This window comes from Phoenix dactylifera, chromosome 10 (genome assembly GCF_051530095.1).
Source record: "Phoenix dactylifera cultivar Ajwa chromosome 10, Ajwa_hap1_PhDact_Kaust_v1.1, whole genome shotgun sequence".
NCBI classification, from domain to species: Eukaryota; Viridiplantae; Streptophyta; class Magnoliopsida; order Arecales; family Arecaceae; genus Phoenix; species Phoenix dactylifera.
The window spans coordinates 30,506,384-30,529,958 of record NC_143199.1 but is presented as its reverse complement, the minus strand read 5'-3'; the positions used below and the strand labels follow the sequence as shown (position 1 = coordinate 30,529,958).

The 23,575-nt window shown below is 37.7% G+C and overlaps 2 protein-coding genes and 1 non-coding gene across 6 annotated transcripts; 2 read left to right on the top strand and 1 right to left on the bottom strand.

Annotated features, from left to right (window-relative positions):
- Nucleotides 1-1,860: 1,860 nt before the first annotated feature.
- LOC103698541 (protein REPRESSOR OF VERNALIZATION 1-like) lies at nt 1,861-13,754 on the top strand. The gene is made up of 8 exons (XM_039115375.3): nt 1,861-2,242; nt 2,779-2,841; nt 3,659-4,384; nt 4,959-5,093; nt 8,084-8,167; nt 9,844-9,903; nt 10,169-10,258; nt 13,270-13,754. Exons 1-8 carry the CDS (start codon nt 1,901-1,903, stop codon nt 13,555-13,557), a joined length of 1,788 nt encoding a protein of 595 aa, XP_038971303.3. The 5' UTR covers nt 1,861-1,900; the 3' UTR covers nt 13,558-13,754.
- Nucleotides 13,755-15,426: 1,672 nt separating this feature from the next.
- LOC120104402 (uncharacterized) lies at nt 15,427-22,033 on the top strand. 4 transcript variants are annotated; one of them, XM_039115466.3, is made up of 4 exons: nt 16,000-16,200; nt 18,192-18,662; nt 18,823-20,171; nt 20,973-21,949. In XM_039115466.3, exons 2-4 carry the CDS (start codon nt 18,641-18,643, stop codon nt 21,198-21,200), a joined length of 1,599 nt encoding a protein of 532 aa, XP_038971394.2. In that variant the 5' UTR covers nt 16,000-16,200; nt 18,192-18,640; the 3' UTR covers nt 21,201-21,949. The 4 variants fall into 4 exon arrangements, with proteins under 4 accessions (XP_038971393.2, XP_088562072.1, XP_038971394.2 ...); XM_039115465.3 differs by lacking the exon at nt 16,000-16,200 and adding an exon at nt 15,427-15,694 and having other exon boundaries at nt 18,192-20,171; nt 20,973-22,033; XM_088705946.2 differs by lacking the exons at nt 16,000-16,200; nt 20,973-21,949 and adding exons at nt 15,480-15,694; nt 20,563-20,633 and having other exon boundaries at nt 18,192-20,171.
- Nucleotides 22,034-22,581: 548 nt separating this feature from the next.
- TRNAC-GCA (transfer RNA cysteine (anticodon GCA)) lies at nt 22,582-22,653 on the bottom strand. The gene has a single exon. It is a non-coding gene; the product is annotated as a tRNA-Cys (tRNA).
- Between the last annotated feature and the right edge of the window lie 922 nt (nt 22,654-23,575).

Genomic DNA, 23,575 nt, shown 5'->3' with positions numbered 1-23,575 from the left:
GAGTCCGTATTTAAGAACGGCATCTGTTCGATGAAATGCTCCAGGGAGACTTGGCTTCTTGAAGGTCGATGGTCGGGCGAATAACGATGACGTTGAGATGAAGGACGAGAGGCCGCTAACCATCACACGAGAGCAAGACTGGCCATTCCATGGTTCAGAGTCCGTGGCGGCGGTGCGGAGTCCCGGTTCTCTGCTCCATTTAGTCTTGGGTATGCAAAAGACCGCCGAGATTCTGGATTTTGGCAGCTTCAAATCTCAGACATGGTTAGGACTTAGGAGTTCTTGTTTGCCAAGGGGTTTGGAAGAGGTGAGGAGCAGAGTGGGAGGTTCGAATATAGATATAAATTTAAGTTTATGATAAACATTCATATCCATTTTACAATTTTATTCATTTTTATAACATATTCATAATTTTTTTTAAAAAAAAGTGACCATATTAATTTAATATTAGCTTAATTTATCTTTCACTTTAGTAATATTTTTGATTTGGTGATTATAAAATTTAACTATCAAAGTTGTACTTATATTTATATCTATACTATCAATATTTAATTTATATTTATATTTATTTAAAATAAATATAAATATAAATTTTGCATTCAAATAATTTTGGTATCCATATAAGTATTAGATATAGATATATAGATATTTATATATATCCATTTTCAACCCAGTTGATTGCCAACCACACTCGTGCGCCATCTGTCAGACCTTTGAAAAGTGTGAAATAAGTTAATCTATCTCTTTCCTTTTTTGAAAAATCTTTTTAATAATATTTTTTCATAAAAATAATACAAGTTTACATATTGTTTGCCTTGACATGATATTATTATTTTACATATCATGCTTCATTAGATTTTATCTCGTTATAAAAGTTCTTTTAATGGATAATCTTTTATAAAAATATAGGAGATCAATATTAGCTTTCCATAATTATCATATAAAGTCCCTAGCTCCTTGTAATTAAACTTTTAGAGTTTGTACATCTTTCTCCAAGAAAAATGACTCAGGAAAGTATTTATTGATGATATTTATTACAATATCTAATAATCAATCATTATGGTCATTCATCTTCAAATTTATCTTTCTATATGGGAGAACATAGCATTTGTACGCTACATATTGCACGCTAATTTTATCTAGGATTTCTTCTAGTCACTCCTTCCATTCTTTGTTTAAACAAATGCAGTGGCATTTCCTCGAATTCCACCACCAACCCTCCAAGTCGGTGCTGCGGCAAAATCGATGCCGGCGATGATGCGGGAGCCGACGCTGCACGCACGAACCCGGCCCCGCCGCCACGCCCAGCGGCGTTGCGAAAAGGGAGGCGCGTCGGCTGCGGAAAAAGTGTTGTTTTTTATAATTTTTTCATTAATATTTTTTTAAATACCCAATTTTGCATAAATATTTTTTTAAATTAATATTTGTATGTATACTTATGTCAAATTCTATTATTGTACTAATACCTCTAAATTTAAAAAATTATATTTATACTAATTAAAAATAAAATAAAATTTTAAAATTATGCTATTGCTTTTTGCTTTTTTTTTTTTGCTATTAGAATCATAATCAATTTACATATTTATTCATTAAAAATATTTTAATTATTTTAATTTAAAATTATTAGTTTTCTTAACCTCGTTGGATAGCATGATTCATATATAAAAATAAAAATAAAAAAAGGTTTAATGAAGTTACGCATACAAATACCAATTTTGAAAGAATGTTGATGTAAAATCTGTATTTAGTAGGGCATTTCCGTCATTTCCATCTCCGGGAGGCGCTATTTTGTAACGCACCTGCTATTTCCTGTATGTGAGGCAGGAGGCGTGGGCCCCACCCATCGCTGCCCACGCGTACCTTAATCGACTCGGGCATCGCGACCGTCACGATTCACACCATGGGAAAGAGGCGGTTCGCGCAAGTCTCCACCAGCGAGGACGAGGACGAGCCGACGGGGAACGACGCCGGGGAGCGGAGAAGGGGACAGAAGCTCCGCGTCGAGGAGGGAGAGGAGCGACAGAACGCCGCGGAGACGAGCAGAGGCGCCACCGCCGCCGGCGGAAGCAGTAGCGGCGGCGGCGGAGGAGGAGATGGAGGGAGCGGGAAAGGAGAAGAAGAGGAGGAGACGCCGCTGGAGGACGCGAAGCCGAAGGGACCGGTGCTTAGGGTTTCTGGCAAGGGGAGGCGGAAGAAGCGGCACTACCGGTCCTTCGAGTACGACGGAAATACGTTCGAGCTGGTGAGCTTCTGGAAATATTTGGTCTTTCTGGAATTCTAAGGTTTTGGTGATCCTGGCTTGCTGTCCGGAGTTAATCTTGTTTAATGCTCGGATTTTGTAAAGATGTTTACCGTTTTTCGATAGTGTTTTTGAAATCTTCTGTCGTTTTAGCTATCTTTGACCTTTCTTGGATTCTAGGGTTTTCTATGTTCTTGGTTTGCTGGAGGAGTTGGATTCTTGAGCAGTGTTTTCGTTTAATCCTTGAATTTTGCGAGGATATTTACTGTTTTTTGGCTAGTGACTGTAGATTGACTTTGATTTTTTTTTTTTTTTGATTTTTTTGTCTAGCTTTGCTCATTTTGGTATTCTAGGGTTTTGAGGTTCTTGTTTGCTGTAGGAGTTGGGTGGATGACTATTGCTTTTTTTTTTTGGTTTCTTGTATTTTGGCGGGAGATTAAACTTTTCTTTTTTTCGGCAGTGATTAGAGGAAAGGGAGGAGAATAGTGTTTGATTGGTGTTTTTTTTGTGTATGTGTTTTTTTTGGATGCTGCATACAGGAGGATCCGGTGCTCCTGACTCCGGAGGATAAGAGACAGAAGCCCTATGTTGCGATTATTAAGGTGATTTTTTTTTTTACTGATTATAAGCTTGGATCCGTTGTTTTGTTCCTTCTGTAGTTTGTTGCATTGGATATGAAATATGATAATGGGACTGTCTGATTTCCCTCGGTCCTCAGCTCTACTAGTAGTTAAAAGTGCCTTACTTTTTCAGACAGATAGATCAGTCCTCAGTTCTTATTGTAGCTATATTGCCTTACTTCTTCACACACACACACACACACGCACACACACACACACGCAGAGATCCTATCATTAAATTGAAATTCTAAATTCACAAATATTTTGTGATGCTAGAAGCATTAGTTGTATCCTATCATTTAACGTGCATGATCCTATTGATAGATTTTATAACACAGTTGGTTTGATTATAGTTTCTGAAACAGTAATTTTTCCTCTTCATTGTTGCCATGGTTGCTTCTGCATCTCATTTTTTTTATTCATTCCGGACAACACTGTCTGCAAGCTCTGATCTGCAATGCTATAGGAACTCGAAGCTTTTTCTGTTTATTTGAATGTAATGTATATCCCAGGGTCAAGTACATAGCATGTTAGTTCAATCTGGACACTTTATATTATTTACTCTATTGTATTTAACTAGATGATTTTCTTATACCTTGTGGTGAGACCTCATTTTGAACTATGTATCTAGACTATCTGCAGATAATATTAGCTCTGTGCTTTTCTGCACTGTATTACCCAATTCTGGGTCCTGTCCTATCACTTTCCTGGAATCTTCTGGTTGAGATTTTTATGATATTGATGTTCATTTAATTTACTTGTTTGTCTTTAACTATGTAATGCTTTGTTTTTGCACTAGGATATAACTCAAGATGTAGATGGAAGTATGATGGTTACTGGGCAGTGGTTTTACCGTCCCGAAGAAGCTGAAAAAAGAACTGGCGGGAGCTGGGAGGCAAGGGATACCAGGGAGCTCTTCTACAGTTTTCATCTTGATGATGTTCCAGCTGAATCTGTGATGCACAAGTGTATTGTCCACTTCGTGCCTTTAAACAAGAAGTTACCACTTCGATCGGAGCATCCAGGTTTTATTGTGCAAAAGGTTTATGATACTGTTGAGAGAAAGCTCTGGAAATTAACTGACAAAGATTATGAAGACAGTAAACAGCATGCGATTGATCTCCTGGTTCAGAAAACAGTCAAGCGTTTAGGAGATCTTCCAGATATTGAGCCTGAAGATGCTCCTGCTGATGATGCTGATCATTCAATGAGTAAAAGGAACCTTGGTAAAAAGCGCATGCACCCCATTGATGTCTCAAGAACTGATGATGCACCTCCGAGATCTGACTATCCGACAAGATCAGATACACCTGGAAGCTGTACACAGTATAGAGCAATCCTAGCAAAATTCAAAGCATTGACTGGTGATTCATATCGTGATAAGTGGTTGGATAAACTTCTACAAGGAATTAAAGCAGCATGTTCAAAAGTAGATGCATCAGCTGAGGATGAAAGAACAGGAAATGGTGTTTCAAATCATAACACAACTGGTAGCAACACTGAAGATGCTGCCGTGGGTTCCAATGTAAGTGGTGCATATGTTCCTATCCTGCTAAACATACTGTATTTTTATTATATTTTCTTAGTAGAAACATATCTTATGGTCACATGGATTATCTTTCTGGTGGAAAAATTAGCTTTCCTGTATGCAAGTATGTTGGTTTTTATTTAAAGAAAATCCAATATATGCTAAGTGATCATCTCCAAAATCTTGTTGGGCCAATGCTGCAATTAGCATTGTTACCTACTCTTAATCATTTTCTTTTGTTAACTTTTAGCTTACAGTTTATGTTGAGGAATCTCATAATAGCAGGTATTTTATGTTCTATGTTTTGCTTATGTGATTTGTTTTGGGAATTGGGTATTTCAATGCTTGTATAGGCAATAATCTTTGTTATCTGTTTCAGTTACGGCAGTTGGTTATGGTTTGGTTTTTATTTTTTTTAACATAGATATTATGAATTGCTTTCAAATTTTGAAATATTTACAAGATACAGTCAAATGTTTTTACAAAATGAAATCTCCTTTCATTGCTTTATACCTTTTTTTTTTTTTTTGAGTTTTGGAACTTTCATAGCTATCAAATATTGTGTCTACAGTCTTCTGGAAGAATTTGCTGGCCGGATGATGCTGTCCCAGCAATAACTGCCCTTGAGAGAGCTACACATGAAACTCTGGCTTCTGATTTTCAGAAATATAACCAGAAAATGAGGCAGTTGGATTTCAATCTCAAGGTAGAATAATTCTTTGTACTTAGCTTTAGTTCATTGCATCATAACTATACTTGTAATCTTGCCCTTACATAAAATGTTGAAATATCAGCATTCAAAATATCAGTTTATATGATGCTTGTGTTCCGTGCCTGCTTGCAACTCTGAATTTGCTTTCAGAGAATTCATGGAATAGCTTGAAATTAATTTCCAAAGTTCTTTTAAATAATATTTCCTTGAGACTTATGTGATTGACATGCAAATAGTCACTACTGGGAGTTACTTTTTGAAAATTATATGCTGCTAACATTTTTTATTGTGAATCAGACTCCTCTACTTGTAATTTGGACTTAGCACACATATTGAGAAGTTGTAAATAGAACTACATCCTCTTGAAAACACTGGCTTTTTACCACCATTCAATTCATTAGATGGCTTTGTACATGCATGTTATACAATGTTCTTTGCCAGAAGTTGTTTCTCCTTCAACCCTTCAGGTGACTTTGAAATTGGTTTTCTTCCTTCAAAATCATTCGTGGAAGATGAAGTTTGTTATTTACCTTTCTCTTCTAAGCCAAGACCTTTCAAGCTTTGCTGAAAATTTCTTTTGCATATAGGCCCATGGTTATTTCTAGGTTTTCATAAGGTTATCACCAAGTGCCTATTTTGTTTTTCTTGTAGGAATTGGGCCTATTGGCTCGCCTAGCCTGCAGACTTCTAAGGGCCTGTCCAAGTCACATCCTGTTTCAGCGTGTCAGCTTATTGGTCTGTAGGAACAAAAAGATGACCCATAGAGGTCCTTTTTTCGTCCCACAAAATTAAAGCTAGGAGGGTGTTGGATTGATATGGACCATGCTTAAGTGGGCTGTCCAATCCACGAATCTAGCAGGAAATCTAACCCAATCCTATTGGATTACCCAAACAATCCCTTAAGAGTTACAAACCTAAACCTAGTCAAGACTCATGGACCTATTGGTTAGGCATGTGTCCAAACTGCAAAGATAGACCTATAAAACTTCTATGGTCTAAGAATCGAATATATGTCTTGCAAAATTGTAGCCAATCATGTTCTGTCCTAACCATATAATACATTAGGTTATGTCACTAATTTACCAGAACCTGACCTAATAGGACCCATGCTGAATAGCTTATGTGGTATATAATGTATTGTTTTGCTCTTTTACTTGGCAAATGAGGATCCATAAAGCTGTCACAAATAATTGGGATAAAGGCTAGATGGTCATGGTTATGGTTTTACTCTAACATCCTTAATTGTTTCTTATAAAATTACTAATCACACTTGAAAACAATGTCATTAGTGAATTATTTTGAGGATATGAATTATGGTACTCACTTGGAAGTTGGACCTAGACTGTACTGTGAGCATTGGCTAGGGTAGGGGTCCTAACATGCCCAGAACTGACATGTAGACCTATTGGGTCTTACCTAACCGGACTCCAGCCTGACCTGATTCGTGGGTGGGTAGAGTTTTGGTAAAGGTTTGATCCCAAATGCCCAATCGGTCTAACCAGGTTGTGGGATACTTAGACCCAACGTGATCCTGTAGCAACCCTAGTTTTCATAGTTGTTTTTGTGACCTTAGAGCTTCTCATTGCTCTCTTCATCACTTTGGTATTAATGCTCTCAATGCTGGAATTTGGTACGCTGATACCCAAGAATATGGAAAGTCTTCGAGGTGACCTTCATGCAACCATAAGAATAATTATCAAGCATTGTCCCAGTTATGTTGAGTAAGTTATTTCATAGTTTGACACGGAAAACTGCTTGTCAATCTAACATCAGCCCTCTACCTTTTTATCGGGCTTTGGCTCGCATTGATAATGTTCTTTGAGTCAATCTTGGGCAAAACCCAATCCGAGCTTCTAATTTGAGCAGGGTCGGCGGAATCGGTATCAGGCACTGTACCGGTTGTTCGACGGCACAAGTCGGTTTGAGCTCATGTCGTGTCTTGTCGGGCCTGTAGAAGAGACATGAAAAAGAGAGAGAAGGGGAAGGCTGAGGGAGGCCAGTGGAGAGTTAGAGAGCTGCCGCACAAGGGAGGCGGAGGCCGAAGAGCCGTCGGGAAGCCGCTTTAAAAAAAATTAAGTGAAGTTGGTAATGGGTTTGCCGACTTTTACTTAAAAACTCCAAAAATAAAAGAAGCCCCTCCAGTCCCTGTTTTGAACGAAACAGGGGACCGGAGTGAGCCCCTCCTCCGCGCGGCGGCTCCTCGGCCACCACTGGCCGGCCTCGACCTTCTTCTCTCTTCCTTCCTCTCCCTCACCCTCCCTCCCCCGCTCTCTTTCTTTTTCTCTTTTTTCTTCGTCTTCTCTCCTTCTGGCGTCGGTCTTATTTTCGTCGCTGGAACCGTCCCAGTCTGCGGCCGGTAAGGCTCGGGACGTCCTGAGCTGGGCAGTTTGGGACGGTTCCGGCGTTCCGCCGACCTTGGATCTGAGTTTTCTTCTTTAATATGAATTTTCTGGGTATTTGTGTTGTAAATCAGCAAATTGGAGATTAATTGTGCTTTACAGGTGAATTCTTATCTTGGGATAGGTTTTAGTCAACAAAAAGGGTTAGAGGAGAAGAAAATTTAGATATTGCTAGTTTGATTAAATATCTAATTTTAAAAATATTTTTTAATAAGTTCAGTAATATATTTTTTATTTTTATTTCATTGTAGTGAAGATGTGAACCATGAATTTGAGCCTCATGATGATAGCATTGCCCTTTTATCTTTGCCATGTCATATATAGGATGGAGATTGGACTTACCATGCGCGCGCGCGCGCACACAAAAATAGTTCTCCTTTGATCTGTTTATGTAATTTTTATCATTTATATTTCTACAGCAATTCTTCTCTGATTTATCAATAATTCTTCCTTCCAGAATGTTAGATTTCATCTTTGATGTTGGATATAATTTAATGTTGAACTATAATAATTAACTTCTTAGAATGCTTAAAATATTTGGAGTTGCTAAGCAGTCTTTGATACTTGCTCGCTATATTCATGCAGAACAATGTGATGTTAGCTAGACGCTTACTGAATAATGAATTGGACCCTGTAGTTATTCTGAACATGTCTCCCAAGGAACTGAAGGTATGCATCCATTTCCAAACAATTATTTCTAATACTATTTCTTTGTGTTATCTCTTCTGTATTTTCTATTTCTGCACGCCCCTTCGTTAGACTAGTCTATAGTCCACTTGTATAAAATACATATGCATTTAACTGTTGGATTTTAGAACCAGTGAATTTATATTTACTAGCTGATTGTTTGCTTTTTTCAATAATGAGTAGGGACTTTACAGGGATGTGTACATTAGTTGTAGTAAGACTAAGAAATACATGATCTTTTTATGATGCTTACTGACAAACTTCCATTGAAATTAGGAGGGTGATAATTTGTGGCCTAAAGCTGGTGCTTGGATCAGGTTTGTGTTTGAGGAAGGTTATGGAAAATACTACAGAAGTATTTTCAAAGCACAAAAGTCTAGTGGACACTATCTCTAGAATGTTTGAGCCTAATGGTGTCAAAAGTTTATTTTAGAAATATTTAAAGAATTAAAGATTTATACGGGTAAGATGAAAAAAAAGATAACATATTATTGATTTGATTGAGTGTATTTGGTCCAGCAGAATCATAATAAAAATTACCAGCCTGTATTACACAGTAAATTCAAAGGTGCAATCATGGTACGCTATTCCATACCGAACCAGATGGTACGGGACGTATGATATTATACAAATTCGGTACCGATACACAATACGGAGGGTATATCGGCACTCGGTATACCGAACCGGCTTGCGTACTACACATACTGATACAACGACAGGGTGGCACTGGTACAGGGCTCGGTACCGAGACGATGTATCTTGAGTGCAATAAATCACGAGATATTATTATATCTCAGAGTGATAGAAACTGAGAATTGGGCACTGGTGTATTTGGTTGAAGTCACTGCTCAGAAATGCAAGCATCAACTTCCCTGAACTAACCTGACCCGCCAAAGTTAGGTCAGCACTTTCTAGAGATGCTAAGGCTTGAGCACAGCAGTTTAGTTTCCCCTTTTTTTCATACCGAACATGTGGAAGTGGTGACTTCTGCCGGGATCTTAGCACTTCCTCCAAACGAAACATGCTCCAGCCTTTGGTAACTGGAATTAAGAAAGAAGAGGACTAGTATTTCAAATGCTGTAACATTAATTCTTTTTGAGTTTTTAATACATGTTAGCTTGAGTGGTATTTTTTACTTGGTTCACTATATAGTTATATGTGTACATGGTCCACTACTTGAATAGCAGAAGCAAAATTATTTAGGTAGTTCTATACAGGGGAGCAACATAGCAGCTGGGTGCACTTATAAGTGATCAATGGAAGCTGGGTGCACTTATAAGTGAGCAATAAGCTATGATGTGGACCCTATATGTAGTTCTTGAGGATTGAGCTGAGTTTATTTACTCAAGTAGAGAACAGTTGTAGAGCTTTTGGTTGTGCGCATCGTCAGCTACCATCTCATATAGGTAACATCATTCATAACATCCATAATATTCATGTTGTTAAATAAAATCTAGATATGAATAATATATTTTTGTGGGTGGGGGGGGAGGAATTTTCATATTTCAAATTGTGTGTCCATATCCGGTGGTTTTGTTTTTACTGGTGCATGTAACTGATTATGTTTTGTTTTGGGGTTAAATAGATGGTTCAATATTTTGTTTTGTCCTGGTGCATGCATATTGGTGTTTTTAACTGTGTGCCCTTGATTATTTCAGGATGGTTTGCTTGCTGAAGAAAAAACAGCAACAGAACCGGAAGAGTCCAAACAATTGCAGGTGAATATGCTGATCTTCATGAATGTACTGATCTTGCAAATTCTTTATGGGAACTGGATTACCATAAATTGCATTGGAAGAATATTTGTATCAAATGTGAACTAGAGAGTGACACTTGTCTTAAGAGAAAGCTAGTACAATTCAACTTCTGAAGGACAAGTGATAGTTTTAATTTTGGAAGCGATAATTTTTTAGATATTAATATGTCAAGAAAAGTCATACTTTCAGCTCATCCTCAAGTGTTCTATTTGGTTTGTGCAACCAGATGACTGATGCTCGATGCTCAAGATGCATGGAGAAGAAAGTAGGGATTGCTGACATTATCCAAGCTGGAGGTCAAGGTGATAGATATCAGGTGTGCACATAATTATGGTTTCTGTTTTTGTTTGTTGTTGTTGTTGTTGTTCTAGTTTTCTACTGCATAATGGTTTGCTTAACCTGATTGATAGCTAGGAATCCTTATTCTAGTGCCTTTATCTGGGAGCATAACTTATCTTTTTATTTTAATTTTTGACCAAAAAAATGTCTTGCATCCAGACTATAAGAAACTTTGGGAAAATAAATACATTTATGATTTATATCATAAATTTATTTTTTTTCCAAATGTATTCTGTTCATTGATGGTTCTGAAAATTATACAATAAATATTTTGATTCTCTGGAATTATAGAGAATGCATTGCAGAGTCTAAAAGAAAAAGAGGTTAGATATACAGCTATATCTTTGTGATTATGTTGTAGAAGTAGGCATTTCAAATTTACATGCAGTAGCTCCCTTTGTGGTGGAACATTTTGGAAAAGAAATTAATCAAAATTCTTCCACTAATAACATGGTTTGGTGCATCTTGAAAATCATTTACTGGAGCCTGAGGGGGGAACTAGATCAAGTATTGAGGTATCATGTGTTGCGAAACATTTACAGCATTTGCCATGTGCAGATGCCCACTTTTAGTTGCTTCTGAGTTTTTTAGTGCTCACATACTTGCTATTGCTGCCACAATTTTGTCCAAAGGAAAACAATTTTCAGATGTGTTCCTAATCCGAGGCACCAATGGTTAGTTTCAGAAAGTAAAGATTTCCATTTTTAGTTGCTCCTTGCTTATTAAAATGTTGGTCATCATTTTGCAAGCATTATAGAATAAGCATTAATAGAGTCTTTTACCCTTTTTTTTGGAGGAAAGCCGAGTCCATTCTCCTCAAAACCTCTATTAAGATGTTATAGATAGCTGAAACCGATGTCTGGGAACCAACCTGGGAGATGGAAACTTTTTTTTGTGTGGGGGAGACGGGGTGTTTGTAGATCTACTGTTTGGAATAAAAATCTCCAACTTTGGAGGGGTTATCTTGTTGCTTCATTGGTTGTGGGTTCAATTCCTCAATATCTGTATATGAGAAACGGTGGAATATGTGCAGGAAACGGAATTCTGCAATGAATAAGCAGCATGTCTCTCATTGAACTTCTGCTCCCAAACTAGCAAATATAAATGCTGTAAAAATAATAAAGTACTAATAAATTACCAAGTAATCGCTGGTTTCAATTTCTAATGTATGTGGACTATTAATGTATTGGAGTTTCTGGATTCAGATAATTAAAACTGAGTTAGAAATTTGGTAGTAGTATTCTGAAGAAGAGTTAATCCTGGGGCCCAAGGTCGAGGAATTGTAATTCCTCTAGATCTTGAATTAATTCCCATGTTTGTAGTGGAAATATAAATGCGGAAAAGTTTATTCAGGAGAAACTCTTTTGGTTCATATATGGTGTGATGAACATGAGTGATGAAGAGAGTACAATAACAATTTTTTTTCTCCTTTAGATTTTGGCGACTCTGGTTTTTTGTGTTGAAAGTGTTCTGCTCACAAGTCAAGGCTGTAATTGGTTGACAAACGGAGATGCAGAAATGCAGACTTGTTACTCCAACCGGCAAACCCGAACCCCGACGCTAACCTGATGATGAATGGGCCCAAAGCCGGACCCATTGAAATTTTTGGGTTGGTTTTTGGTTTGAGGTTTTAAATCAAACCCGAACCTAACTCAGCCAAACTCACATAATTACCTGGTGTATTATGCACATACATACATATGTACATGATATTAATTTTATTTATATATCATTCAATTTCTAAATTCTTAGCATATGAAACTTTGTTCTATAACCTAGGGCATAAAAAATAAAAAGTAATGACATGTTAGAACATATTTGGATGTTTATACTTGACTTTGGGCGATGTGTATCTTTTCAGTTTTAGCCAATTATCTTTATATGGTTAATCATTAAGAGTTGCTTGTTATGTAACAGGTACCGGATGTTTCATTTAAACTTCTCAAACCATGGATTGTTTTAACTTGATTGATTCGTAAAGATAAAATGTTTGCTACCTGATAGGTAACCAAACCTGATCTCCGCCCGAACCAATCCCAATTAATATTTTTATGGCCTGAACCTGACACGATGCATGAAAGTTAGACCTAAAACCCCAACGGGTATAGTCTGGTTTTAGACCTGATAGCACCCAAAAATGAGATAAGATATTGCATTGCAAGATATTGTTAAAATGATGTTATGTTGTGTTTAGATTGAAAGACACGATACTTTGTGATTGTTATAGGAATATCATTAGTTGGGCCAGAATGTCTTTTGACTGTGCAGTTCATAAGATCAAGTTTTATTAAGATTATTCCAGTTTAGGCTTTGGTAAAGGCTGTGTTTGTTGGTTTAGTCCATCCTCTGGAACTTAAATATAATCGTTGTAATAAGAAAACTTGGGCTATATAGTTAGGGAGGTTTGTAGCTGGTGAGGTTAAAAATACTCCTTGTTGTGAATTGTTTGCCCAGGATAACATCTATTAATAAAGTTGAGATACAAACTAGTCAATTCATAATCATCAATTGATAGATTCACTGCTGGGTGTTATAAGCGTCCAATATATTATGGTTCAAATGCTAAATTATTCTCAAGTTTGCTGAAATTATGCTTTAAATTATGATACTTTTCCAAAATAAGGCATAAACCCTTTTCTCTTGACTGGTTCGATCATTTTATCAATATATGCCTTTATAGTTTGAGGGTGAGCTTTGGTGCAATGGTAGGGTTGCTCTATTGTAACGTAGAGATCACAGTTTCGAAACACAAAAACAGTCTGTCGATATGTGGAGTGAAGGCTGTGCACATCTGATCCTTCTTAGAACTCCATAATAGCATAAGTCTCATGCACTAGGCTGCCTTTTTTTTGTTCATTGATATTTTAGTATCATCATCTCTGATCATAAGTTTTCCTACTACGAGTTTGCTAACATTTTTCGTCTTTTCTCTCTTTTCTTGTCGGAGATGAGCACTGACCTTTTATGTTATATTTTTAAATAATCCAGTTGGAGTGCACTGCTTGTGGTTACATGTGGTATGCCACTAGAGATGCCATCGCGTCATTGACGATAGACACTGCCGGTGTAGTCGGAAATGTGGGCACAGCACCCTGGGCCACTGCCAAGTTCGAAGCTGTTGAGAAGCAGCTTGTGAGTCCTCGAGAATCTGAGAAGCCAGCACCTGATCTTTTCAAGAAGACCACGGCAGCATATATACCTGCCTTCGAAACGCAGAAATCTTTCAACAGATCAAAAACAGAGGAGCCTGCAGCAAACCGTGAATCTAGTATATAATTTTCGATGTAACCTTTTCTTTTCTCCCCCCTTTGTATTGAATGCTTGGTAGAGTTGTTGCCTGTAAAGTCTTCCATGGTTCTAGGGTTTTTATTGGTTCCTTCCAGATTTCATGTGCAGCCTTTTTTTTGTTCTGTTTTACTTTAACCGGTGCTTGGCACATGCAATGCACAGGAGGATGATCTTAGTTTTTTCTAGATGTTGATGCAAACATGTTGGTGTACTTTGGAGAACGGTAGCTTGCGCTTGTTTTTCAGGCGATTTATGGTTGCATCCCAGCCTGCTGGCGGGTGGTAATTCCTTGTTCCACATTCCAAAGTGGTTCTGTGATGGCACCATGATCTCCTCCGGGAACCTGCAGGCTATGTTGGCTTTGAAGGATGGACGCATCCAGGCCTGAAGGGTTGCATCTTTGTAGTCAGCCGGAGTGAACAAGACGTCAAAACGTTTCGACGATGGCATCTGAAAACAGAGCGAACTATAAAAGATAAATGCCCGTTCCCCCTTATGGATATGGCTATGGCTATGGCCACAGAAGACCAACGTGCATGAGGAGAAATTCTAAGACACAAGTTCGAACTTGAGGATTGGAATGCGTCAAAAGTTTACTGAAGTCACGGTGCAGCATATCAATCTTCAAGCTATATAAGGATGTTCATGGGATGCCTCTGAATCTGAGCTAATAAATTTCAATTGGGCATTTAAAACTGAGATGGTTCCTCGAGTACGTTTATTCTGTTGGAAACTTGGGTGTAATCGTCTTTCACTTGAAGCTGTTTCACGCTAGCAAGGTCTCTGGAGATCTGAAAGCATCGTCTGCGATTTGTATGCTGTACCCTGGCTTTAGAGGTCTGGACAACTCTTCGAGCTCAAACATTCCTAATTTTATTTGAGGCTCTGTTTACTATGCTGGTTGGACCGCCCGGAATGACTAGAGTTTTCAGCAACAAATTCGTGGAGGCAAGGAAGCTAGCTGAGACTGCCTTTAGACTGGCTACAGAGTTCCATCAAGCTGCTGCTGACTCAAAACATACCTTCCCAGAAAGGATCGTTCCTTGTATCCAGCCCATCTATCTATTTATTACTCGATCCATCCTGGTTTCTGGGCAGTCCCCACGCCCGAAGAGATGGACGAGAGTCCAGGAGCATTCCTCTGGTGCTGGATTCAGCCTCAGAAGGTGCTTGTCAGCTAGACTCTTCCTCACGCTCTGCTGTGGCGCTGCATTGGGAAGGAGTACGTGCTGCCCCACTTCTGTTGCTTGGCTAACCGGCCTGCCTCAACCTGTCCTCAAAACTCTTCGTATCCCATCTTAGCTTATGAGGATCTCCGCATCCTACTTTCATATTTTATTGACTTGTTTGGTTTGCATGGAAAAATTTTTTATTAAATAATTTTTTCTGATTATATAATGCTTAAAAAATAATTTTGCATATTTAGTTGATATATAAAAATAATATATTTTAAAATATGGTTGAGTATCTATTTTCTTAAAAAAAAATTATGCAAGATACCTATTTGTACCCTACTATATCATGAAGACTAAGGTTATATTTAGAAAAAAAAACTACTCTAATTCCCACCCAATAAAAAAAAAGTGACTTTCTATATTCCATATAATTTTTTAAATAAAATATAAAAATTTTATTTCCTTAAAAATTATTTTTATTTTTTTAAAAAAAATTAACTAAATATAATATTTTTTATTTTTTTATTGGCCATATTTTTTTCCTCCGCTTGTTATTTATGATTTCATATTGCTTTTTTTTTTTTAATCTTTTTCTAACTAAGGGGGAAATGCGAGGTAACACAAGCACTCGGGAGCAACGATTCTAAGTTTTATAAAACAAGCAAGAAGAGAACCACAGTTCATTCGAAAATTTCAAAATATTAGCAGACGCTGAACTCGCATCAACCCTCCCTAGCGCCCCCCGCAAGCGGCCGTTCATCCCTAAACAGGCACTAATCTCGGACTTCTAGGAGTGTTGTGGATATTGATGTTGGCTTATTATTTATTCTTCCCCCCCAAAAAAAAACACGACGGACTGCCGAATCCCGATGACGCTCAGCATCATCATGCTCGTTAGGAAAAAAAATCCTCCCTGGGCTTCTCTTCTCACCCTCTTCGTCGCGTGCAAGGTACCCTTCTTTGCCTTTGGCTTGCTTCCCGCTGGGTTTTCGGTGGATTTCACACAACAAAAGTTAGGATTTTGTTAGCCGTCGTCTTCCATTTCCATGATGCAATACTGCTTTCTTCATCACGAAAGGTGGCTCTTTTATGTCTCTTTATGGTCCCCCCGTCTCTTTTAGTTTGCTGGGAATGGGGACTTGGGGCCATTTAATCAGTATTAATGCTATCTTAGACTGGAATGCAAGTCTATATGATAGCTTCAGCCCCGATGTCCATTTTCAGTTTTGCATTTAAACTACTTTCTCAGTGAAAAGGGGGATGCTGCAAAATAATCGCTTTTTAAGATTTGTTGGCTTGTTTGCTTCCCATCTGGGTTTCGTTCCTGCACTGCATTCCGTTAGCTCCATTTTTGCCCAGCAATCTTTGAGAAGATCTGCTCTGGCTTCTGCGTTTCAATCATAGCAAATGGGTATCAGTTCGCTTGGATCCGGATTTAGTTCTATAGATTTGTTTAGTGAGTTTTCTTCTCTTTCTTCTTAGTTAGCTTAGTTTGTTCGAGGTGTAGATAAATCAGGGTTAGATATCATGCAATAGGATGTGAATACTGAAGCAAAGATCGAACTTTTGTTAATGGTAGGTAGGGAACTTGATTCGCATTTCATTCTAACTCATTTTTTTACCTTTGATGTGCTCTTGATATAGAATACAGAGGAGAGAGCACCATTAAGTTCTAGTTATGGCCTTGGCGAATATTAGTGACTGTTTTTGTGTTCATATTTCAAAGTAGCGTTGCTCTTTGAATATGTTCAGGTTATATCTTTGGTGTTTGATTTAGCTAATTATGTCTTCAATTAAGTTCGTTTTGCTTCGATAAAATTAACTTGCATTACTTAAGGGCAATGTGTAGATTTTATACTACGATGCAGACAACTGACCGTTAGGTAGTGTGTTAGACTGTCAGCGCATCCCTTTGCGTGTATTTCATGAATTTTTCACTGTCTATTCTTCTGATTTTGCATTTTAGCACCATTCATTTCACGCTCCTTAGCTTGCTGCCTGTAAGTCTCATTTACACTTTGAAATTTGAATAAATCTTTTCTTGGCAAGTAGTCGCATGTTATCTCTGGCCATTCAAAAAAATCCATATGTACTGCTTGCTTTGTTTTTCCCTTATTATAATTATTCTCTGGTTTCCATCTTCTTCAGTATGTAATTTTTGCTCTTTTATCAATGGATGGTGACTATCTTGTATTGTACGATTAAAACACAAATAAGTAGGCTTTTTAATAAATCCCTGAAAGTTTGCCAAATCTTGTTACAACTAGGTGATGTTTTTGCTGAAAGATAACATGAATAACAAATGAAATGCAAGATATTCTGCTTGCTTCCACTCAAATGAAATCTTTTTTCCCTTCAGGTTACAATTGATCAAGCCATGTTTATATTTTTGAGATGCAAACAGCAGGTATCAAGTTTTGTTTACTAAGTTTATTATTATTGATCAAGCCATGTGATCCAATCGGGAAGAAAGGAAGATTTTCTTCAACCCGCTCAAAAGAAAACTAGAAGAAGATGGAGGAATATCAAAAGTAGCGCTTAAGTCCCCCTTTTTTTAATTGATTCATTAAAAAAAGAGGTACATAGCCTCTATTTATAATGTGAGGTCTACCCTAACACAATTTGAGTCGGATTTCTCTTCTTAATCATAGGACTTTTTTTTCTAAAATAGATATTTCTAGTAGAAAAAAACTGAAACTCTCGAGGAAGTAGATTTCAACTTCTACATCAACTCTACCTTCTGCCGCTCCATCTTATTCTTATCGAATAGAGAGCTACCTCCGGTTAAAGTCTTACCAAAAAAAAAGGTTTAACTGGCCTGTTTCGGGGCCTAAATGATGAAATTTTGTCTCGATTCAACCTCGAGGTTGGCCCAAAGTTGTAGATCTCAAAAAGATATCTAATTTCAGAAAAAAAATCATTCAATCGAGCATTGTATGATTAAGTTATGGCATCCGGAAGTTTGGCATGCGACTCGGCTTTTCGATATGGCGGATCTTGCTTCTGCACCCTGTTCAGCCCTGCTCGTAGTGGTCAAAGTGGTCACATTGAGTCTGAAGATCCTCCTGAATCACCATGTTGTATCGGGTCACAGTCCTTAAGTTTGGCAAGGACACATTTACCCTTATTTATAATTTCAACATCAGTTCTTTTTCTGATGACTTACATATTTCCTTCTCCTATATGCTTGGTAATAGAACATATGCCGGATATTTCTTCCATGCTTGACTTTTAGTGCCCATTCTTATGTTTTGAACGTCTAGCAAGGAAGAAATTGACTGTTACTATTCTCTTAGCTGAGCAAAAGCAGTCATGCATGTAATTATTGGTCAAATTTGAAAATTGCTTCAAAAATATCAAACAAATAAAATTTAAATCTTATGACATGATATATTCAGGGTGGATATTTTCCCCTTACATGACCTGGTTCACTTATGGTCATTGCAGGTCAGCACAAGCATGGGGCTAGATGTAGCTTTGGAATGTGAAAATTGCTGCCAAGCAGCATCGAGGCTTAAAATTGTTCATCCTTCTTCTGACAACAGTCCGAAAGAAGAGGAAAGTATAGAATGGAAAGCCTTGAGGAAGAAATATTACTTAAAAAACTTGAATGGTGACTTCTGCAAATTTAGCTGCAGTAACTCTCCTAGTTCTCATTGCAAAAGCATGCCTGCTAGGCCTGTGAGACGAAGTTTGAAAGACAATGACGTTTTTAAGAGGGGTTCTGTATATCAAAGCTCTAGGGAGATAAGAAGAATGAGAAAGTCAAGAGAGGGGAGAAGGAATGTAAAACTCACCCACAGTGGTAAAGGTTTTATATCCTTTGAGATTATTGATTCCTTGTCTCATATTTTCCAGAATGAAGCTAGTCACTGTCGGCAGGAAAAGATATCACCATGTGCTTCTCTAGATGCAAAGGTAAAATCAGCACCTACTGACACAAGCCTCTCAATTCAAACAAGGTCTATTGAACCTACTGATGTGCCCTTGTTACCCGAAGAGCACTCAAAAGTCAAAAGTTTATACCCAAGTTTTATCTCAGCAGAAAATAGTTCAGCATTCCCTTCTGCAAATGCAGGTCTTGAGCTATTTGGAAGAGGATTAGTTCAAAAGTCAAATTTAAAAGGCAATCAAAAAGTGCTTGGTGCTGAGAATGGCAATGAAGCCCTTCATGAGCAAGACATGGTAGACACCTTGACCAAGTCATTTTCAGCGAAGGTGGGAATATCTTATCCACCTTGTCAGTTAGAAAGAGATCTGTTCAGAGTCAGCACAAAAACTTGGCTTAACCCTCTCAAGAAGATGTTGAATCCTATCATGAAATCCAAATCTCAGCGAAATCCATCACTTCTGGAAAGAGAAGATACTGGTGTCAGAACAACTGATTCTGCTAACATGAGGAGAAATAGTATGTACTGCAAGTTTTTATCAAATGATTTTCTGAAGGCAACAGAGAAGTTGGAACCAATTGTGAGAGTGATTAAAAGAGACCAAGGGTCAGTTCCAAGTTCTTCGCCGGTTCATGTACAAGGTACTCTTAGATTGAATTATAAGCATGGTACTCCATATTTTGAATTCTCAACAAAAGTCCCAGATGATGCTCTTTCTGCAAAGGCATGGAAAACGGATAATGCATTTAATTGGGTCTACACCTTATACAGCTGTAAAAAGAGAGGTAATAACATTGGGTCAGGGAAAAAGGACAAGAAGGGAGAGTCTTTTCCGTTGATTGGCCAGATGCAAGTTTCTACTTATTTGTGCTTAGAAACGAGTTGCAATGCCACTTCCAATCAATCGACTGTGACAGAGTTTATTTTATATGACATTGCGCAGGCAAGAAGGAGTCTTGCAGTTGAAGAAAGATCTCAGTGTTCTTCCATTCAACCTTTGGACATTAGTGCTGGTGACTTGGTTGTAGGTGGTCCTTTAGAGGCAAATTGTTCAACAGAGCCAGCAAATTGCCAGTATCCTGTTAGACATGCTTTGAGCGAGTGTGACTATGATGCTTCATCTTTTTACCCCTGGGAACCTGCAGACTTGCATTCACACCTTGAAATTGCAGCTATTGTAATTCAGATTCCCTCAAATAAAAAGGAAAGCACCAAGAATGTGGAAATGAATGCAAACATCACAAGAGAACACCTGAACTTATCAAGTGTTTCGACCATTGATCAAATAAGAGGAACCATATCCAGCAGATGGAATCCTGCAAATGTGAAGGTGGTCACTCCAAGTGGCACACATGGGTTGGCAGCCACTGAAAAAGGTGGCCCTTCGTCATTACTTGATAGATGGAGATCTGGTGGAGGCTGTGATTGTGGTGGCTGGGATATGGCCTGTCCAATTTTTGTTTTTGGCAATTCAAGCGGTGTTGTGGCTGATTGTCCAACCATGGGAAGTCAACCCCCTATTGCATTATTTTGTCAGGTATATCCATGTGCATTTTTCTTTTATTTGATAAAATAAATTGGTTTAAGCATGCATACAGTTCTGTCCTCAAAGACTGAAAGCAAGTTAAAGACGATGAATGACTTTCAGTAATATGTGAATTGATCATCAGAAAATATATCGAGCTTCCATTAACTTTGCAATATGGAATCTATTAACTTTCCATACCCAAAAAGTTTCACCTAGATTGATCTAAAATGGCTAAAAATACCATGATAGTGATCAGGGAAGTAGACACATCAATTGGAATGGGATTCATTAGCAATTTTGTCAAAAAATAGTCTGTGGCCTCCAAGAGTACCTCTATCAATTACTCTCTGATGGTGGCTGATTAAAATGACTAGACATGATTTTTTACATATTTTGGCAGATAATATCATATGGGAACTGAAGATCGTATCAACTAAATCTACCACTACAATCTCAGATTGTGCGTCTCAAACCTACCTGATATATTACAATGATTTTGCTGTTCGATTCATCAGAATATTTTTTCCTTTAATATACATGGAATATCACTGGATGAATCTTTCTATCCTTTTGTTCTGATTTCTGGCATCATATAATTAGTTGGAGGGCAAAAGATATTAGAATTCTTTAAACCAAGTGTATCATGCATCGACTAAAGATATTAGTCAAATTATATCGCTTAATATCCTCTTAGCATTACAATTTGTTTTTATAGTGCAAATACCAGAACCATGCTCTTGTTTGGCTTCTCGGAACTTGTCATATCTTTGTATACATTACAATTTTCACTGTGTCAATTTTTTTTCACAGGGAAGAAAAGAGATTTCTGCTTTGTCTATTAGCCCTGATGGGGGAGGACTCTATTCAGTCCATTTTCATGCACAACTGTCTGCTTTACAAGCATTCTCAATTTGCATTGCTCTATTGCACAGTTCAGTAACTTCTCCACCGGTCGATGAGCAGAGCAGGCAGAGGTTACATTCTGATTTGCTGAAGTTGCCACCCAGGGAGCAAGTGAGACACTTACAAAGGCAGTAAAAAACCAAAGAGAAATAAACTACAAAGAAGAGAGTCAAATAGGTCCACCATTGTTAGTTCCTAACCTGCACTTCTGTTTCAAGGGAAGGAGTACATATGGCGAGAGTGTGAAGAATACGATCAAACCGAATGCCAGGAACGTGGATCTAGAGCCACACCAACTTGCCAAAATCTGCTAAGAGTGGATATGGGACCTTGAATCTCATGGAGACGGTATAAATTTCAACTGGTTGTACCTGTCATCTGCACAGAAGTCTTGTGGTTGCACCCTGCCTTTGAATCCTGTGGATGGTCTACCTGGCTTGGACACAGGTAACAGGTACTGAAAGATGGCGCATGCGTCAAGACTCAAGTAGATGCATGTCAACATGGTTTGTTTAAAATGAGCGACATTAGCAAGATAAACTCCGGCATGGCCCTATGTGGTTTGGCGCAGTTCTGGCCTAACAATTGAAGAGGTTTGGCAAAGGTTTGGCCTACCATACAGCTTAGCTTACGATCTTGAAGAGGATTGCCCAAAAAAGTAAGTTACCGTGTAGATTATAATAATGAAGGCAGCTTAGCCCATATTGTTTATTATCTAGGAAGAGCCATGCATCTGCATTTTGTCGATTCATAATTGTTGCCTCACTTTGCTGGTTTGTTCTTCCAAAATATTTTATGCTGTGAATATGATGCTGTAATTGCACAATGGAGTTCAACCCAGCAGCTTTCAAAGACTCTTTTATCAACTTGCGCAACTCTATTCATTCTAGTTTCTGATTCAATTAACATATCACACAGGTTTCATGGTAAGATTTTTAAGAAATAAATGAAGAGTTGATTTCTACCAATAAGTTCACGAGAAATGTGTTTGCTTGCTGTAATGTTTTTATGATAACATGGGAATGTATCTATATGCCTTCATTTGTCACAAAAGGCCTTTGGTCACAGGGATTCAACTCACGGGAGATTAGGAAGTTGTTAGACCCTGAATTTGAAAGGACTCAGCTGGAGTCCCAGGACTACCAAAAGAAGTCTCGGTGACTGGAGTTTTCCTTTCCCCTGGTTTATGCGAGAACTTGAATGTAAGTTTTTTTTTTTTCTCTTGGTGCAAGTGAGACATGAATTTTGGTAATTTAATTCAAAAGAACGGTTACCTTAGAAATAATAAAAAAATAGAAAAATGGTTTTGTAAGTTAAAAAATAAACAAATAGAAAAAATAAATAAAGAACGGTTCTATAAGCTAAAAAGTTTTAAAAATAGAGATAATTAAAAAAGAATGGTGGTTTTGTAAGTTAAAATGATATTTTGTACATTAAAAATTAAAAATAGTAAAATGGTTTTTTGTAAGTTAAAAAGAAGATTAAAATATAAAAATAAAAAAAATAAAAAATAGCGAGGGCCCTACCGGGTTCGAACCGGTGACCTCTTGATCTGCAGTCAAATGCTCTACCACTGAGCTAAGGACCCGGTCTAGTGCATCAATTTTCTATGAGCATTTTCAGGTTATCAGTGCACTTTATAGTCATCCGCAAAATTCTCTACTTCACAACCTAATTCAGATGGATAAACCCGGGCGGGTTTGGGGTGTCAACCCTCGTTCCAACCCCAGAAACTCTATCCTGATTTCGCAGTCTTTGGCTGAGATGGAGAGGGCTGGGTATATGATAATGGGATGAAGTTAGAGCTCCTCTCTAGTCTTATTATTATTTTATTTTATTTTATTTTATAAAAAAATCTCATATGTCGTGCATCTACTTTGTCCCTACTTGACCAAACCAATAAGTCCCATAGGAAATCAATAGTCTACAAATAATTAGTTGCATCAAATATAATATTTTTTTTATTTCCGAGACAAAAAAAAAGGAGAAAGTAATATCAAATTATCACCTTCATTTGTGAATCAGTTGGTTGTCTTAGAATTGCTCCTTATTTATAGTCCCATCAGTTGTCCAGTTGTGTGACATTTTGTTCACCTAGCATTTTCCAACCCGTCGGTAAAGAACAGGCCAGTTTCAGAAACAAGCTTAGGTCTACACCTAAGCGCAGTAAGTATTGCGAAAAAGGGCTTAATAAAAATTATAGACTAGATTTTAATTGCTAGACCAACAGGTGGAAAGCAAGTTAGTAAAAGATTCAGGGAAACACCTTTCTCAATTCAATCCAATGGTGGCGTATTGTCAGTAATCGCTTAAATAATAAATCTAAAATGATATCGGTCTCCTTTCATATCTCTAAAAGGAAGAAAAAAGCAGCAGCATCTCTTAAAATTTATCCAAGCAAAGCTGTAGAAGACAAGATTTCAATCTCCTTCACCTTGAGAGCAAGATTTGTTTTATGTCTGTAAAAATTAAAAAAAACCTCTATAAGTTTTCACATGAAGTGGGTTCGC

What these genes read in the sequence shown, in the direction of transcription:
- LOC103698541 (XM_039115375.3), top strand. Translation starts at nt 1,901, where the DNA reads ATGGGAAAGAGGCGGTTCGCGCAAGTCTCCACCAGCGAGGACGAGGAC. An exon ending in TGTCTCCCAAGGAACTGAAG is followed by an intron (nt 8,168 to 9,843) that starts GTATGCATCCAT and finishes TGATTATTTCAG; the next exon opens with GATGGTTTGCTTGCTGAAGA. An exon ending in AAGAGTCCAAACAATTGCAG is followed by an intron (nt 9,904 to 10,168) that starts GTGAATATGCTG and finishes TTGTGCAACCAG; the next exon opens with ATGACTGATGCTCGATGCTC.
- LOC120104402 (XM_039115465.3), top strand. Translation starts at nt 15,614, where the DNA reads ATGACGCTCAGCATCATCATGCTCGTTAGGAAAAAAAATCCTCCCTGG. An exon ending in CCCTCTTCGTCGCGTGCAAG is followed by an intron (nt 15,695 to 18,191) that starts GTACCCTTCTTT and finishes TGGTCATTGCAG; the next exon opens with GTCAGCACAAGCATGGGGCT. An exon ending in CTATTGCATTATTTTGTCAG is followed by an intron (nt 20,172 to 20,972) that starts GTATATCCATGT and finishes TTTTTTTCACAG; the next exon opens with GGAAGAAAAGAGATTTCTGC.